Below are 18,192 nucleotides of genomic sequence, written 5' to 3' on the forward strand. Positions count from 1 at the left end.
CGGCTGAAAATTATTTGTGGGCTACCGATGAAAACTGTATTTGTGGGTTAGGCAGCTGAAAGGTGCTTTCCCCAAGTGTACTTATGTGAAATTATCCCTTCATTTTATTATTCTAAATTTCTAACGCCTAGTAATTCCAAGAGCACCCCCAAAAATATAAAATCTAAGATCACTATAGACTTGTAGACTAAGATCATTTTATTGTTGAAAGTTGAAAGCACAAGACAGACCTTTCAGCATCATCGACGATCTAAATTAAATAGAAAGAAAGAGGGAGCATAACAATTCTAAATTCACATATCTTCTTAATTAAACTGCATGTTACTTCCAAAATCTGTACAAATCACTCAAAATTCTCACTATATTCTCATACACTCAAGAGGAAGGATTTAACATGACTTCATCTTGCTCAATATAATGCGATATTTCAAGCAAACACAAATTCTTTTTTCTTGCATCTAGTACTACTATTTTATGTCAATAGGGGTACCCTATCGTTTCAAAAAGAGAAGGGATCCCTATAGACTAACATACTACAGTATTAAATTCCAAATATATATATATATATATATATATATATATATATATTTTACAAACTGTTTTTCTAATACTAACAAAAATTAATTCCATGAATTAAAAGAAAGAACGCTTAGCGGGAGCTCTGCCAATAGCTCTCATCAAGTTGCAAATTTCAAGAACTTTAGCAACTTTTGTTCCTCTCTTTGCTTCAGCAGATGCCCTTCTTTCTTCTGCCTTTCTTCGTGCTTTTGCTATATCATTCTGCATCTTCTCAAGGGCTTTTGCTCTCTTCTCCTCCAGCTTCCTCTGAAAGACAAATATTTAAAAACAAAATTAAAAAAAGAAAAGAAAAGAAAGAAACTAGTGAACATTCTGGATCCACACTCCCATATTCTGTTACCCATGTATTTCAATTGAAGAAATGTTCAATTATTCTGTCACTATTTCCTAACTATTTTAACTTTCATGCACGGACTTGAAACTAGCTATAATAAGTGAAATTGGTAACTTGAAAAATCAAGTAGAAAACCTAATGACATGTTGACAATAATAGTATAATATTCTTTTTGATTGTTGGTATAGGTTATATCCTTTTCAAATTGGAGAACGAGATCATATCTTTGTTGCATAATAACTAGGTATAACTGAAAATTCGTTCATTAGTCATGTGACAGTTGCAGTAGAGGTACAAGATAAGGGTGCAACGACACAGATAGATAACATTTAAAAGATAATTAAGGTTTACAAATCACAGATATTATTCATAAAATAGCTAAACTAAACTAGAATTACAAAGCGTTGGACTCCTAATATATTACTAAATTTTAGAATTCCCATTGTAGGAGGGCAGAGCAAATAGGCAGTTAGACTATTATTGGACTCATTTAGTATCCAAATTCCAAGCATATTCTCCCTATCATTACAACCTCCAATTAATTAGTGGTGTATAAAACTAGACCAATCATGCGCACAATCAATATATCGTAGGAAAAAAAATATGAATAAGTGCTCCAAATTTTTACCAATCATGCAAACAACTTCAAATTAAGCTGATTAGAATGAACAACTTAATACTATTTGAGAACAATTTTTCTTTCAAACTATTGTTAAAATCAAATCTCGACTAATTAACGACTTTACAACAACATATAAACTTATAATCAATTTAAAAATAGAGTAAAAATAACTCTTAATCCATAATAAACAAGGTGAAAATTTGAGTTATTGAAGAAAGGATAATTAAAGATAACCAGGAAAAAATTTGGAAAACACAATGTAAAAAGATTGGGAAGAACAAATAAAGGAAAAAGTAAAACATGGAAAATATCTCATAATTAAATACAAATGGATGTAACGTACCTCAACTTTCTTCATCCAAGAAGTAGCTTTTTGGACCTCCTCACTTTCCCAGCCAATAATAACAGCATCTTCACGCTTAAACCTGTTATTAATCTTTGAAATTTTAGCATTTTGCCATGCACTAATCTTTGATTCAACCTCTTCTTTTTTCACCCTTTGAACAGTAATTTCTCCATGGCTAATTCCACTCATAGAATTAATCCCAGTGACCACATGATCTCTAGAAGAAGGATTATTATTAATAGTGTTGTCCAAACTCAAGGGGTTACTATAATTATCTGGAACAATAGCTAAAGGATTTGTTTCCTCAATTGTTTCATAATCATCTTCACCAATTCTTCCCAAAATATTGCTGTTGTTAATATTGTTGTTGTTGTTGGTGTCGTTTTCGCTACCGTGGTTGTTGCTTATTGAAGATCCAGCAAGAACTAAAGCATTGAATTCTCTACTCATGGTTGAGAAATTCTCACTTGATGCTACTTCTGTACTGGCTATGGATAAATTTGTGGATGATCTATGGCTATTAGTTTCCCAAGTTTCTCTTCGACGGCCACGATTTGTTGATGGAGGCCTTGATGGGGTTAGAGCATGGATGTCTCTGATTTGTTCTTCTTCTTGATCATGATTATGTTCTTGAACAAGATTTTCTCTGCTACTAGGTATTTGATGATTCAACATATCAAGATTTTTTCAACTTTTGGGGTTTTTGGTTTTTAGTGTGTATTTGGGTTGAGTACTAGTAGCGGGAGGAGAAGGAGGTGGTGAGGTTAAGTACAAAATAATATAGGGGAAAAAGGAAAAGAATTAATAAGATAATCTTGATTTTGTGATATGATCAAACGAGTGGAATAAGATAAATAAATATCTAAGGATGGTCCAGTCGTACGAGCCACACATGCACGTAGGAGTAGTAATTCCACCAAGGAAGGAATGAGGAGAGTGCAAGAAATTAGTGTACTACTTTGCATTGAGGATTTAATAGTCATGTTTGGCCAGTATTTCAAAAATGTTTCTTTTAATAAATACTTTTGTAAAAATGTTTTTTGGAAGTAATTTTGAAGAGTTAGATATACATTAACAATATAATTTTCTATAAAATTAGTGTAGGTTAACTTACTATAATATGTGTTTTTGTAATAAAGTTGTTAGGCATGCGAAAAAAGTCTCACATTGGTAATTGAAAAAGTCGGTAACATACATATAAGGTTTGAATACTTTTTGTGAGCACCTAATTTTTGATAATATTTAATTTTTTTTGTCACTTCTTCTATGTAAATATTTTAGGGAGTTTTAACATACAAATTTTTAGCTTTGTTATACTTTTTATTATAGGTTAAAAATACAAAATTTTAGAAGGTGAATTATTACTATTAATATTATTTTATTTTTATTCTTATTTTTAAATAATAATAAAAAATCCGAAAAATATTAATTTTTTTTTTAAAATTTTCGGGAGATATTTAAAAAATAAGAAAAAGGGAAGTATGGAATTAAAAAAAAAAGTAAAAGTAGGTGGAATTCTCTTTTAAAAAGTAAAAGAAAGTGAAAAATTAAAAAAATAAAAGTAAAATTTTGTGGAAATTTTTAAAAATAAAAAGTAAAAGAAAGTTGGAATTAAAAAATAATATAAAGGTAGCTGAAAATTTAAAAAAAAATTAAATTAAAATAAAGTAGAATTTTTTAAAGAAAAGTAAAAAAAAAAAAAGTGGATTGTTTTTTTAAGAAAAGTAAAATAAGTGGAATTCTCTTTTAAAAAAGTAAAAAAAAGTGGGATTTTAAATAAGATAAAAGTAAAGTTGGAATTTAAAAAATAAAAGTAAAGAAATGTGGTAATTCTTTTTGTAAAAAAAGAAAAGCAAAATGTAAGTGGGATTTCTTTTAAATAAAAAAATTTAAAAAAAATATGAAATTTTTTGAAAATTCTCCTATAAATAGAAGAGAAATATTTGAAGAAAAGAAGAGAAGAGAAGAGGGAAGAATATTGAGAGAAAACAAATTTTCCTCTTCTATGCTAAAGAGAATTTTTACTAGTTTTATTCTTTCTACCTATTTCTTTCAACAACAAAAAAAAACATATAGTCATTCATTACCTTGTTTAAAAAAAAATACCTCAAAAACAGGAGCTAAATCACACCAAAAATCAAATCCAAAAGCTTCAAACTCAATTTAAAAGATAGCCCAAAATACTAGCCCGAAGAGGTCGAAGTCGAGTTCGGTTCGAAAGGTTTCCGCTCGTTGCCTCTGATTGTGGTTCATTTGCACATTAAATTTGATGGTTGTTTGCTCCATATGTATTGAATAAGATCTTCATCTATAAAAGGTTCATTCTTTTCTTAACCAATGTTTCCATTATTTTTCTTTCACCGTATTTCCTTTTGATTTGTATATTATATTTTGGTTATCTACCAACTTGAAAGATATGAACAAAAAAAATGAAGGAAGAGCATCAAGAAATAGAATTCGTGAAAGACAGAATGAGTTTCTTCAATGAGATTGTAGTTCATAGGGAAAGATAGGAAAATGTATTCAAAATGGAGAGAGAACGATGTAATAGCTTGGATCCAAATTAAAGGATGTTAAGTCAATAGCAAATTTGATACCGACATGGGTGATTAGGTCCATAATAACTCAAATCATATATTTCTTCAATAATAATTCTATATTCATAAATCATGACCTTGCAATAATCTCAAAGTAGTTTTAGGAAGAAACATAATCATGAATATTTGTAGTTTGCTTTAAATTGAATACAATCCTTTTAGAATAATCGAGGCGTGCCATGCCAAATAAAATCTCAAAACTCATGGCCCTCATTTAATTAATTTTAATCCTTAGAAATCGAGGCGTGTCATTTAGTTGAATTTTCCATGGCCCTCGCAAACTTGAAAGTGCGTAGTTGCTTTAGGCGCACTATTTTTTTTTAAAAAAAATAATTTCCTAAACTCGGGTGTGCATTTTATGTGACCCAAATCCAAATCTCAACAACGTTAGATAAAATGTGTCGTGGACCGCGGGTGTATTTCATGTGACGTGGTTCAATACGTGTTTTATATGACGTTGAATTTTTCCAAAAAAAAATAATAATTAAAAGCGGCTAATAAGTTAAAAATATACCATAGGTTGAAACATGTTTTAAATATCAGATAATAGGCCAATTGTAATAGTTTAAGCGACCGTGCTAGAACCACGGAATCCGGGAATGCCTAACACCTTCTCCCGGGTTAGCAGAATTCCCTACTCAGAATTTCTGATTCGCAGACTTCAAAAGGAAAGTCGAAATTTCCTCGATTTGTGATTTAAAATAAATCGGTGACTTGGGACACCAAATAAACTATCCCAAGTGGTGACTCTGAATTGAATAATTAATCCCATTTCGAATAATGTCATTTAAATTGGAAAAACTCCCTTATATACCTTCGGGTGTGTAAAAAGGAGGTGTGACAGCTCTGGCGACTCTGCTGGGGACTCAAACCCAGAACTTCGGTTCAGGGTTCAAGAATTCGAGCTTAGAATAACTGTTATAGTTGGCTTGTTTTATCTGATTTTTACATGTTGAGCCTAATGTGCTAAATGTCGCTTTTACCGCTTTGATATTGTTTGGACTGTATATAAATTGCTACGAAACCCTCCTCTCTCTGAGTCTTCTAAATCATCTGGGAAGTGTGCACTTCGTGTGACTTCTTTTCTGTTAGAGTCTTATCCCAATTTTAGAACGAGGTTCGGACAAGTTGCAAAGCCGGTGAAGCTTCTGTATTCCCGGTACGCTGCCCCCCCTCGGCTCGAGCTGTCCGCTCGGGTAAGCCATGTCTAGAACAATAAACCCAGGTTTTTAAATCTAGTATAACAAGCATCATGTCGGATCCCTAGTAGGAACGTTTGTTTGCATCATGTGCATTTGACCTTGGAGACTCAACACAGGGGTTGGGTCTATCTAGGACAGGTGTACCCAAATGAAAAAGACCATCCTGATGCATCTTACGTGCTACTTGTGCATCTGTTTGTTTCGGCTTGCATGTTGACCGGCTTCTAGAACAGAGGAAGAAAATCAAAAAAAAATCAAAAAATCAAAAAAAAAAAAATAATATAGGAGTGAGAGGTAGGTATTTAGAAAATTCTGAAACTCTATCGAAATTCTGGAAAAAAAAAACGTCGTCTCCAAATGAGCCAAAGTTTTCAACTGCCATGTTCTGTCAAAACTGGCGAACTACGCGGGTCTGATTCTCACCGGATGTGAGTTACGTAGGCAAACCTCATCGGTTCCGGCCCATAATTTTCAAAAAAAAAAAAAATCCAAAAATATTTTTCTTTACTTCCTCTCTAGAAAAGTCTTTTTTTGAAACCCCAATTTTCAAAAAATCCAAAAAAAATATTTTCCATTACTTACTTCTTTAGAAATTAATTGTTTTTTTAAAAAAAATATATATAAAAAAATATTTCTTTTACTGCTTCTTTAGACCGTAATTGTTTTTAAAATATATATATATACAAAAATATTTTCTTTTAATTTCTTCCAAAATCCAAAAATATTTTCATTCTTCTTTCAAAATTGAAAAGAAAAATCAAAATTCAAAAATATTTCATTTTTTTAGAAGCATTTCTTTCATAAATTCAAAATAAAATTTCAAAAATATTTTTCTTTCTTCTTTAGAAGTTTTTTTTTCTATCGAAATTCCAAAAAAAAAACAGTAAAAGTCTAAATTAAAAAAAATCTTTCTTCTTTCGAAATTCCCCAAAAAAAAAATTGAAATCAAAAATATTTTCTTTCTTCTTTATAAGTCTTTCTTGCGGAAATTAAAATATTCCAAAAAAAAAAAGTTAGTTTATTTACTTTATTTTTTGTCTTCCCGAACTACGCTAGTTTAATTCTCACCGGATGTGGGATACGTAGCAACCCTCATCGGGTCCAACTTCATTTTTTTAAAAATAGCCCAAAAAGAACAAAAAAAATTGTTTTAATTGTAAATAAGAAGGTGATGTCATTCTTGTCTAAAATAGTTGAATGTCCCCAAAAGGGCGCCGGAAGGCCGTTTTTGCAAGAACAACCACCTTTAGTAGTTTTTTTAAGGTTTTGGCAGTTTAGCAAACACAACCTTAAAATCTTCTTCCCCGAAGTGCTGAAAGGCCGTATTTGCAAAGCCGGATTTTTTATGAAAATTTAAAAAAAAAATAGTGATAACCTTTTCTTGAGTCATAACCTTTTAAATTAAATCACCCTAATAAATGTGCAGGATGATCACAGATGAAAACGAACCCTTCGCAGCTCTTGAATAGATCCCCTTACAGCTCCACATGTGGTGGAATGACCTAGGAAAAGGTAGCCGAGGAACAGTGATAAAAGTTTTGGGTGGTCTTGTCGGACTTTTTAACATCAAGCCAAGATTGGACGTGATTGAAGCCTTGATACCTTTTTGGGATCCGACTCGCAATGTGTTTCGCTTTTCTGATTTTGAGCTCACACCCATGCTAGAGGAAATTGCGGGTTACGCCGGCCTAAGCGGAAACCTTAGAAGTCAGTACCCGGTGTCACCAAGACCAGTATCTCCTCACAAGTTTCTGGATATGTTGAGTATTAGCCGGGATATTCAGGATGGGAATTTATCTGGAGGGTTTTGCACTTTCCAGTTCCTGTACCAACGCTATGGCAATCCCCAAGGTTTCGAAGCACCGAATACTGGTCTGACCCATGCTGGAAATAAAGATAAATGGGAGGCAAGGCGGGGTTTGGTTTTTATAATGTCCGCGAAAAGACGGCAACATAGAATTGGGCCTCGTGGAAATGGTTGATGTCGCAATCAAGAAAGCTAATGGCACATTAGTTCCCCTGATCTTATCTGAGATTTACCGAGCTTTGACCATCTGTCGAGAAGGGGAAATTCTTCCAAGGCTGCAACTTACTACTACAATTGTGGATACTGGAACATCTCTGCCACCGTGTCGGATATATGAACTACGGCATGACCGGTTTGGATTGCATCAAAGAATTTGAAAGCCGAGTGGCGGGGGTTGAATTTCCAGAGGGTACCGAAGCTTGGTTTGCCCACTTGAGTTCTTTAACTTTGGATAAAATTGAGTGGACGTTCGGATGGCTCCCTGCCACCGAAGTCATATACATGTCAGCTAAAGTGTGCTACTTTCTCCTAATGGTCATCCGGAGCATCCAGCCATATACTCCTCACAGGGTTTTGCGCCAACTAGGAAGATTTCAAACCGTCCCCATGACGAAGATTTGAGTGTACATGTCGTCGAATTGGGCCCAAAGGCTGTATTTCCAGAAGGAAGAGTTCGCCAAGTTTGGAATGAGTGCAGATTTCTCGAACCCAAGACTATGGTGCGGGATCTAGCTAGAGGTGAGGTGGACCCCAATTATATGGTTTGGTTTGGCAAAAGATTTCAAATTCCTCGAGAGCCCGAGAGACCTGCTAAGAGACCTCATGTCCAACAATTCACTAACGACTCGCAGGAGCAGTGGGGCTGGTTGGCAAAAGAAGAAAGCTATAGGGCTAAGATAAGTAAATTAGAGGGACAAATCAGGGACCTTCAAATTTGGCCATAGTATCCAAGCTGCCGCAGATGAAGGGGAAAAGAAAAAGCTAACTCAGGAAAACGAAGCTCTCAAAGCTCAAATCCATAAAATGAGAATAGCTGCTAGAAACCCGGAAAGAAGCCGGGCAGATGAAAGGCTTATAAGCGGTCTGAGAAAAAAAGTACTTGAGTGTCAAGATGACCTAGAAAAATCTGAGGCTAGTCTAGCAAAAGTCCGAGCACAATTGGCAGAGAATGCAGAAGGGCGGGCAGAGTTTGTGCGACAAATGAAAAGAAAATATGAGGGGACAATCGCCAATTTAAAGAGAAAGCTAATCACCCTTGAAAATGAGGCGGACAAATAGGCCAGGAATTTTAAAGCCGATAGGGAACATTGTTATGCTTTGATGGCCCAAATGGACGAAGATATGCAACAATTGCGGAATCAAAATCATCATGACACTCAAGTGTTGGAAGCCCGGAATCAGCAAATCGGGCGTTTACTTCAGGAAAAAGGTATTGTCCAAGAGAGGGTTAGACCCATTGCCGACTACATCGTCATGAAATGCCACGCATGTGAGGATATGACTCAGACCACTTTCTTCGCTGCTGTAATGACATTTGTCCGCCAGATAATAAGTGATTTGGAGCGGCTTTAAGGGGATCTCGCACGTAGGCCCGTGAGACCGAATTATGTTCCACCGGCCCCAGGAGTCGAAACATTGATGTATTCATGATTTTTCACTTATTGAGTTTGTATTTTGGAAATTATTTTTTAGTCTGTTGGTAGTTTTAAAATTCCAAGAAAATGAGTTGTTTGAAGTCTTTTGTAATAGAAAGTTTAGGAGTTTTATTAATGAAAATTTGAAAATTCCCAAAAAATTGTTTCTTTATTTTTCGCACTTATTTTTCTTGAACTACGTAATGATCTGATTCACGCGACGTCGTGATACGTAGGCAATCCTCATCGGATCCGGTCACGATTTTTGTAAATAACTCAAATAAGAGAGGGATGTGAAAAACAGAGCCAAAGAAAAACCAAAAGAAAAACGAAAAAAAGGGCAAGGAAAGAGAGGAAAGAAAAGAGTGGAAAATGGGAATAAGAGGAGAAGTACAAAAGCCAAAAGTGGAAAGAAAAACAAAATTGGGAAAATAAGCAGAGCCGGGATGAAACATGCAGCCGTTGCGAAACATGTAGAAACACATTTAATTGTATAGGTGCATCACCCCCAACGTGCGATTTTATATGTGTTAATTGCTTCAAACTAACTGGTTTGTTGTCTACTATTGTAAAGGTTCTATAGTAAGGTGGTTGGTTTTGTGGTAGTCTGGCTTCACATTCATACTTCACAAGGTCAAAAGGAAGCGTTGAAATGTCTTCGGAAATTCCTCTGCCAACATTTCCTATTCCAGAGGATAGTCCGATCTCAGTCATCCCAACTTCTGAGTCAGCAACGGCTGAGGAAAATAGAATTCTGCGTCTCCGCATGATGGAAATGTGGGACGCCTGGGCCAATGGAAAAGAACCGCCAAGTGAGATCCCTGGATTCCCTGAGCTTTTTCCCAGGGCAAGTAGGACCTCCAACATCCCCATAAGTTATCCAAATACCCCACTGGGATATCCTACCATTTCAGCCCACTTTGTTGGAACACCTTCTGAGTCTCGCCCCCAGGTGTTAGCTTCAAGTGCGGCTTCAAATATATTCACCGCGCCACCTTGTTCAGCTACGACACAACCTGCTTTACCCAGGCCTAACTTTGATTCATCTTCCTTCACATTTCAAGCACCATCTTTCCCAGTGGAACCTCCTCAGTTTCCTACTTATACTTACCCTCAACCACCCCAATTTGAGTTCACTGCGGGGCAAGAAAAGACCACCAAAACTCCTGAGCAAGAAGAGATTGTGAGGAAGATGAGGAGTATGGAACAGAGTCTCAAAAGCATAACAAGGCTTGAGTGGACAGAAAAGTGTATCCTATGCCGACTTATGCATGTTCCCTCATGTGCACCTACCATTGGGATTCAAAACCCCAAAATTTGAGAAGTACGATGGGCATGGTGATCCTACTGCTCATCTCAAGAGATATTGCAATCAGCTGCGAGGAGCCGGTGGAAAGGAAGAACTACTCATGGCCTATTTCGGAGAAAGTATGGTTGGCATCGCATCTGAGTGGTACATGGACCAGGATATATCCCGCTGGTACATCTGGGATGATCTTGCTAGAGATTTCGTCAGGCAGTTCCAGTACAACATTGATATTGCTCCAGATAGGAACTCATTGACAAACTTGAAAAAGAAATCCTCAGAAAGCTTCCGAGAGTACGCAGTTAAATGGCGTGAGTAAGCATCCAGGGTAAAGCCTCCGATGGATGAGGTTGAAATGGTCACAGTTTTCCTTCAAGCTCAGGAAGCTGACTACTTCCAAAATATGATGTCCGCAATGGGTAAACCGTTCGCTGAAGCTATCAAGATTGGCGAAATGGTTGAAAATGGGCTGAAAACGGGTCGAATTCTAAGCCAATCCGCTATCAGATCTACCTCCCAAGCCATTCAGGGTGGGTCTGGAGGAATAGCAAAGGGAAAGAAAAAGGAAGAAACATCCATAGAAGTGTCGGGTGCAAGGAGAAATTGTACTCCCATATCCCTTTTCTCAGAAAGGACCCCGCAGCACTATTACCCTCACCAAGACTTGGCCTATACTCCTCAGCCATACTCAGTCATGAATGCTCAGCCTTATGTCCGGACACAACAACAAGCCAACAGAAATCAAGCTCCATTTCCTAGAAACCAACCTCCTTACCAAACCCACTACAACCCCCGCCCTCCACAAAATAATTTACACCCTAATGAACCGCCCAAGAGGCTAAATTTCACACCAATTGGCGAAACCTACTCCATCCTGTTACCAAAGCTTGTTCAAATGGGTCTGCTACAGCCTGTTCCTCAAACCAGGCAAAACCCAGCATCACCCGCTTACAGAGCCGATACCCGATGCGCCTATCACTCAGGGGAAGAAGGGCATGACACAGATGATTGCTGGACTCTGAAGAGAGCCGTGGAGAACTTGACAGAACAAAGGAAGATAGTGCTGAGGGATGAAGATGTTCCCAATGTGATCAACAACCCACTGCCAGCCCACAACAACGGGCCGGTAATTGGAATGATTTGTGAGGATAAGGAATTTGACCCAGCATTGAAGGCCATCATTTCCATTGCTGACGAAGAAAAGAAACCAAAAGCTGCCCCGAAGCAAGATAAAGGGGAGAAAAAGAAAGAAACCACCCCTCCAAAGTCAGAGAAGAAAATTGAAGTTGAGACCGGGGCAACGCCTCCCAAAGATGTTGTTCTCTACGTCCCTCAAGGCCGTAAAGAAAAGCAGATGACATTGAGTCCTCCCAGGAGATTCGAGCTGAACAAAACAACCCAGATATATGTGCCCAAGAGGGCTTATGTGATGCGGGGGCCAATTAAGCCATCGAGGCTGAATGAGCCCGTGGTTATTGGACGCGCGCCACAGAAGCCCATGAAAGATCCTACTGTTGTGCCCTGGAACTACAACAAAACGGTGGTGACCTATAAGGGCAAAGAAATCCCAGGAGAAGTTCAAGAAAATAACCCTTTTGAAAAGTATTCCAATTTGGAAGAGGTGAACAACGCTAATAGAAAGCGCTTCCCACTTAAGAAGCCCGTGAGTGCCGAAGAAGCGGAGGCTTTCTTTCAAAACATGAAAATGGCAGATTATGAGGTGATTGACCAGCTTCGAAAATTTCCCGAACAAGTCTCCTTGTTGGCTTTGTTGATGAACTCCGCCGAACATCAGAAGGTATTGATCAAGAGCCTTAACGAAGCATATGTGCCTGTTGACACTTCTGTAGAGCAGTTGGAGAGAATGGTAGAAAGATTTTTCGCAATCAACCAGATCACTTTTAGCAAAAATGATTTGCCCTCAGAAGGGGCCGCACATAACAAAGCCCTGCACCTAACAGTCAAATGCAAAGGGCACTACGTGAAAAGGGTTATGTTGGACGGAGGCTCTAGAGTAGACATTTGCCCACTTTCAACTCTACAGCGCATGGAAATCGGGATCGAAATAATCCGACCCAACAATGTCTGCGTACGTGCCTTCGATGGCATCAAAAGGGACACAATTGGATAGATCATTCTAATTCTGATCATCGGCCCAGTAGACTTTGAAGTAACCTTCCAGGTTCTAGACATGGACACATCCTACAACTTTCTTTTGGGGAGGCCATGGATTCATGCAGCGGGGGTTGTACCCTCTACTCTTCATCAGATGGTGAAGTTCGAGCATGAGGATCAAGAGATCATGGTCCACGGAGAAGATGAGCAATCAATTTATCGGGACCCATTAGTCCCATGTCTTGAAGCAAGAGAGGGGAGTGAGCACATAGTTTATCAGGCTTTTGAAATTGTGGTTGCAGACCAGTACAAAGAAGGAAACCCTTGCCCCCAACCCTTCCTTTCTAATGCATCAATCATGGTGTCCAAAGAAATGATCTGACATGGCTTCAAACTGGGGAAGGGACTTGGGAAATCATTGCAAGGGATAGTTGAACTTATCACCCTGCCCACCAGTGAAAAGTTCTTCGGGGTAGGCTTCCGACCCACTCCAGCTGATATAAGATGGGCAGATGATAGAAAGAATGATGGTTGGGTCTTGCCTCAGCCGATTCCGCATCTGTACAGAACATTTGTCAAGCGAAAATACCAGAAGAAAGAAGAAGATGAGGCCTTTACTGCCGAAGAGATTGAAGAGATCTGTGGGGCAATAAGGAAGATACTATATGAAACCCACATGGTCCAGCCAGGGGAGGGCTCAAGCACCGCTGAGGTGCTGTATATGGGACCCAATGCCAAGCTGCAGAATTGGAAGGCTACGCCATTCCCAATCAAGCGGGAGTCCCGGTAGACCTGTCCTGACACTTTTTCTGCATCGCGAGTTATGTCAGGGTGTAACTCGGATGTTTTTCTTTAGTTTCTTGTCTTTTAATTTCCAATGTAAACCCTGTTATCTTCAAATTCAAAGAAATGAAATCATATTTCATCGTCCATCCTTCTTTATTCTTTCTGATTTTGTTATTTTTTCTCTTTTTTCTTTCAGCTCTAATAATGTGGCTTAAAATAACATGACAAGCTTGCGGACTTCATGCCAGATCCAAACACGTTGTCTAACTGCGAAATAATGAACCAAAAACCGGAATATGATGAAGAAGAGGCTTTTAAGGAAATAAATCGAGAATTGGAACAATTTGAGAATAAACCTAAGCCAAACTTAAATGAAACCGAGCCGGTTATTTGGGTAGCTCTGAAAAAGTCAAAGAAACCAAGATAAGCATTCATACAGATGAAAGAACCAGGGACGCATTGATCCAACTTTTGTTTGAATTCAAAGATGTGTTTGCTTAGTCATACGATGACATGCCAGGATTAAGTGTCGATTTAGTGGTCCATAAGTTGCCAACCTACCCTGATTATTCCCCTATCCAGCAAAAACAGAGGAAGTTCAAAATTGATATCAGTGACAAGATTAAAGAAGAGGTCACAAAATAGTTAAAGGCGGGAGTGATCCGAGTGGTCCGATACACCACATGGCTGGCTAATATAGTTCATGTGCCAAAGAAAGATGGGAAAATCCGGGTGTGCGTTGACTACCGAGATCTGAACAAAGCAAGCCCCAAGGACAATTTACCTTTGCCAAACATCCACATCCTTGTTGATAACTGCGCCAAACATGAAATACAGTCTTTTGTGGATTGCAGGATACCACCAGGTGTTGATGGATGAAGAAGATGTAGAAAAGACGGCTTTTACCACACCTTGGGGCACTTACTGTTATAGAGTCATGCCATTTGGTCTGAAAAATGTTGGGACAACCTATATGAGGGCCATGACTGCCATTTTTCATGATATGATGCACCAAGAGATAGAGGTGTATGTGGACGATGTAATCATCAAATCCAAAACCCAGGACGACCACGTTCGGGACTTGAGAAAATTCTTTGAGCGGCTGCGCAAATATGATTTGAAGCTGAACCCAGCCAAATGTGCATTTGGGGTACCATCCGGCAAACTCTTGGGATTCATAGTCAGTCGGAGGGGCATCGAGTTAGATCCAACAAAGATAAAGTCTATTCGGGATTTGCCTCCTCCAAGAACCAAGAAAGATGTTATGAGTTTGTTGGGAAGATTGAATTACATCAGTCGTTTCATTGCTCAATTGACCTCCACGTGTGAACCCATATTTAAGTTGTTAAAGAAAGATGCGGCAATCAAATGGACAGTTGAATGTCAAGAAGCTTTTGATAAAATCAAGGAATATCTGTCAAATCCGCCAGTCTTGGTCCCACCTGAGCCAGGGAGGCCTCTGTTCTTGTACCTGACCGTCTTGGAAAATTCTTTTGGCTGTGTCCTCGGGCAACATGATGTGACCGTAAAGAAGGAGCAGGTCATTTACTATCTGAGCAAGAAGTTTACTAGTTATGAAGCCAAGTACACTTTATTGGAAAGAACTTGTTGTGCTTTGACATGGGTCGCTCAGAAGCTGAGGAATTATTTGCAAGCTTACACCACCTACCTCATAACTAGGCTGGATCCTTTAAAGTACATATTTCAGAAACCAATGCCCACTGGGAGATTAGCAAAGTGGCAGATCTTGCTCACGGAGTTTGACATAGTCTGTGTCACTCGCACGGCAATGAAAGCCCAGGCATTAGCGGATCATTTGGCTGAGAACCCGATTGATGATGAGTATCAACCTTTGAGAAATTACTTCCCAGATAAAGAAGTAAATTCAGTTGAGGCAATATCTGAAGACACTCATGCTTGGAAAATGTTCTTTGATGGGGCGGTAAACGCAAAAGGTGTTGGAATTGGGGCAATTTTGATCTCACCCACTGGTCAGCACTATCCAGCCATATCTCGGTTTCGGTTCTTCTGTACAAACAACACCGCCGAGTATGAAGCTTGAATTATGGGTATAAACATGGCAATCGACCAAAATGTCGAAGAGTTGTTGATCATGGGAGACTCAGATCTGATTATCCGGCAAGCCCAAGGAGAATGGGAAACCCGAGATGTTAAGCTTATCCCTTACAAGAAGCATGTGGAAGACCTCAGCAAGCGATTCAAGTCAATAGAGTTCAGGTACATTCCTTGTTGTCACAACGAATTAGCCGACGCACTTGCTACTTTGGCCTCAATGCTGCCGTATCCAGGCAATGCTCACATAGATCCCTTGGAAATTCAAATCCGGGAAAGGCATGGTTATTGTAATACAATTGAAGCAGCACCAAATACCCAACCATGGTACCATGACATCAAAAAGTTTCTGAAAACTCAAGAATACCCCGAGCAAGCCAGTGGAGACCAAAAGAGAACCATTAGACGGCACGCGAGTGGTTTCTTTTTGAGTGGGGATGTCTTGTACAAGAGAACTCCGGACCTCAATTTGTTAAGATGTGTTGACGTAGAAGAGGCTGGAAGAATCATGCATGAGGTACACGCGAGAGTATGCGGGCCCCACATGAATGGGTATGTTTTAGCAAAGAAAATCCTTCGAGCGGGTTATTACTGGATGACCATGGAAAAGGACTGTTTTAGTTTTGTTCGGAAGTGTCCACCGTGTCAGGTGCACGGTGATTTGATTCATGCACCTCCCACCGAACTGCATCCCATGTCTGCACCTTAGCCATTTGTTGCCTGGGGCATGGACGTCATTGGGCCAATCACGCCAAAAGCCTCAAATGGACACAGATTCATACTAGTTGCCATTGACTACTTTACAAAATGGGTTGAAGCAATCACTCTCAAGTCTGTCACCAAGAAAGTTGTGGTAGATTTCGTGCACTACAATCTTATCTGCCGTTTTGGCATTCCTGCAACTATTATCACGGACAATGCTGCAAACTTGAATAGTCATTTGATGGGGGAGATATGTGAGCAATTCAAGATAATGCACCGAAACTCTACTCCTTATCGGCCTAAAGGCAATGGTGTCGTTGAAGCAGCAAACAAAAACATCAAAAAGATTTTGAGAAAGATGATCCAAAGTTCCAGGCAGTGGCATGAAAAGTTGTCGTTTGCATTGTTGGGATATCGCACTACTGTGCGCACATTAATTGGAGCCACCCCGTATCTTTTGGTTTATGGCACAGAAGCCGTAATACCCGCCGAGGTTGAAATCCCCTCTCTCCGAATCATTGTTGAAGCCGAAATTGAAGACAGTGAGTGGGTTAAAACCCATCTGGAACAATTAACCTTGATCGATGAAAAACGAATGGCTGCTGTTTGCCACGGGCAGTTGTACCAACAAAGAATGGCTCGTGCCTATAACAAGAAAGTGCAGCCTAGAAGTTTTGAAGTGGGGCAACTCGTTTTAAGGCGTATTCTTCCCCATCACTAGGAAGCAAAAGGAAAATTCGCTCCTAATTGGAAGGGCCCATACGTCATCAGAAAGATATTGTCGAGATGAGCATTGTATCTGGGCGATATCGAAGGAAATGATCCTGAAGCAGCTATAAATGCGGATGCAGTCAAAAGGTACTATGTTTAGTCTTTCTATAATAACAACATTGTCTGATTGGGAGGATGAAGGCTTTTATTCTCGCTACCCAAACACTATCTACCCTTTGCAAACCCATTTGTGCCGGTTACTCTTCTTTGATTGCCCTCTTTGGAACTTGAAAGTGTTATTGAAAAAAAAATGAAAAAAAGAAGAAGATGTTTTCCTGAACTACATTCGACTTGATTCCGAAAGGATACGTAGGCAGCGTCTCTATGGGGTTCTGTCACACCAAAATAAAAATCCAAATTCCCTCAAAAGTAAAACTGGGGCAGATGTTGTAATGGTCCTGCGATAATCCCGCTTGAATGGTTCCAAAGTTGTAATTCGATCCAAATCATTTTACCCAAATCCTTTCAAGTCCTTCCGATCAATCAGTGAGAATGTTCAAGGATCAGAGAATACAGCTACTTGGATCTGATGCAATAAAAATGAGAGAAATAAAATGAGAGAGTCTTATTGGTGAAAACCCACACGGGCACCATAAGGCGACGGTGAGCAGAAAAATTGAAAATGAGATAGCCTCGTTAGTGAAAACTCGTAAAGAGTACTATCAGGCAACGGTGAGAAGAGAAATGAGAGAGGTTGATTGGCGAAAACCCGCAAAGGGTGCTGTCGATCGAAAAGAAGACACCTCCCACCACTGAAAGAGTCCTGGCCAGGTTTCTCGATTTGGAGATGTGGTTCACAATGAGTTGGATAGTTGTGCATATCGGGTATCCAGTCCAAGAAGCATGTCATATCTATTGAAGTCTGCATGCACCCTAGATAAGTCTTTCTTTCCCCCAAAAGGGATGCACCCTAGATAAGGCCTTCGTTCCCTAGTCGCATTTTGCCAACATTAGGGCTCCAATCCCTAAGTTGAGATTTTTTAGACATAGGGCCTCCATCCCCTAGTCGCCTTTTGCCAACGTTAGGGCTCCAATCCCTAAGTTGAGATTTTAGACATAGGGCCTCCATTCCCTAGTCGTCTTTATTGCCAACATTAGGGCTCCCTGAGTTGAGATTTTTAGACATAGGGCCTTCATTCCCTAGTCGTCTTTTACCAACATTAGAGCTCCAATCCCTGAGTTGAGATTTTTAGACATAGGGCCTCCATTCCATAGTCGCATTTTTTGCCAACATTAGTCGCCTTTTTGCCGATATTAGGGCTCCAATCCCTAAGTTGAGATTTTTAGACATAGGGCCTCCATTCCCTAGTCGCCTTTT

At 39.0% G+C, this 18,192-nt stretch overlaps 2 protein-coding genes across 2 annotated transcripts; one reads left to right on the top strand and one right to left on the bottom strand.

The window, feature by feature from the left end:
- Positions 1 to 292: 292 nt before the first annotated feature.
- Positions 293 to 2,688, bottom strand: LOC104244415 (remorin 4.1-like). The gene is made up of 2 exons (XM_009799831.2): positions 1,879 to 2,688; positions 293 to 825 (listed from the first exon to the last, which is right to left on the bottom strand). Exons 1-2 carry the CDS (start codon positions 2,554 to 2,556, stop codon positions 634 to 636), a joined length of 870 nt encoding a protein of 289 aa, XP_009798133.1. The 5' UTR covers positions 2,557 to 2,688; the 3' UTR covers positions 293 to 633.
- Positions 2,689 to 11,121: 8,433 nt separating this feature from the next.
- On the top strand, positions 11,122 to 12,558 carry LOC138883468 (uncharacterized). Its single transcript, XM_070164157.1, has one exon. The coding sequence runs from the start codon at positions 11,122 to 11,124 to the stop codon at positions 12,556 to 12,558; it is 1,437 nt and encodes a 478-aa protein (XP_070020258.1).
- The last annotated feature ends 5,634 nt before the right edge of the window (positions 12,559 to 18,192 follow it).

This window comes from Nicotiana sylvestris, chromosome 12 (assembly GCF_000393655.2).
Source record: "Nicotiana sylvestris chromosome 12, ASM39365v2, whole genome shotgun sequence".
Taxonomy (NCBI): Eukaryota; Viridiplantae; Streptophyta; class Magnoliopsida; order Solanales; family Solanaceae; genus Nicotiana; species Nicotiana sylvestris.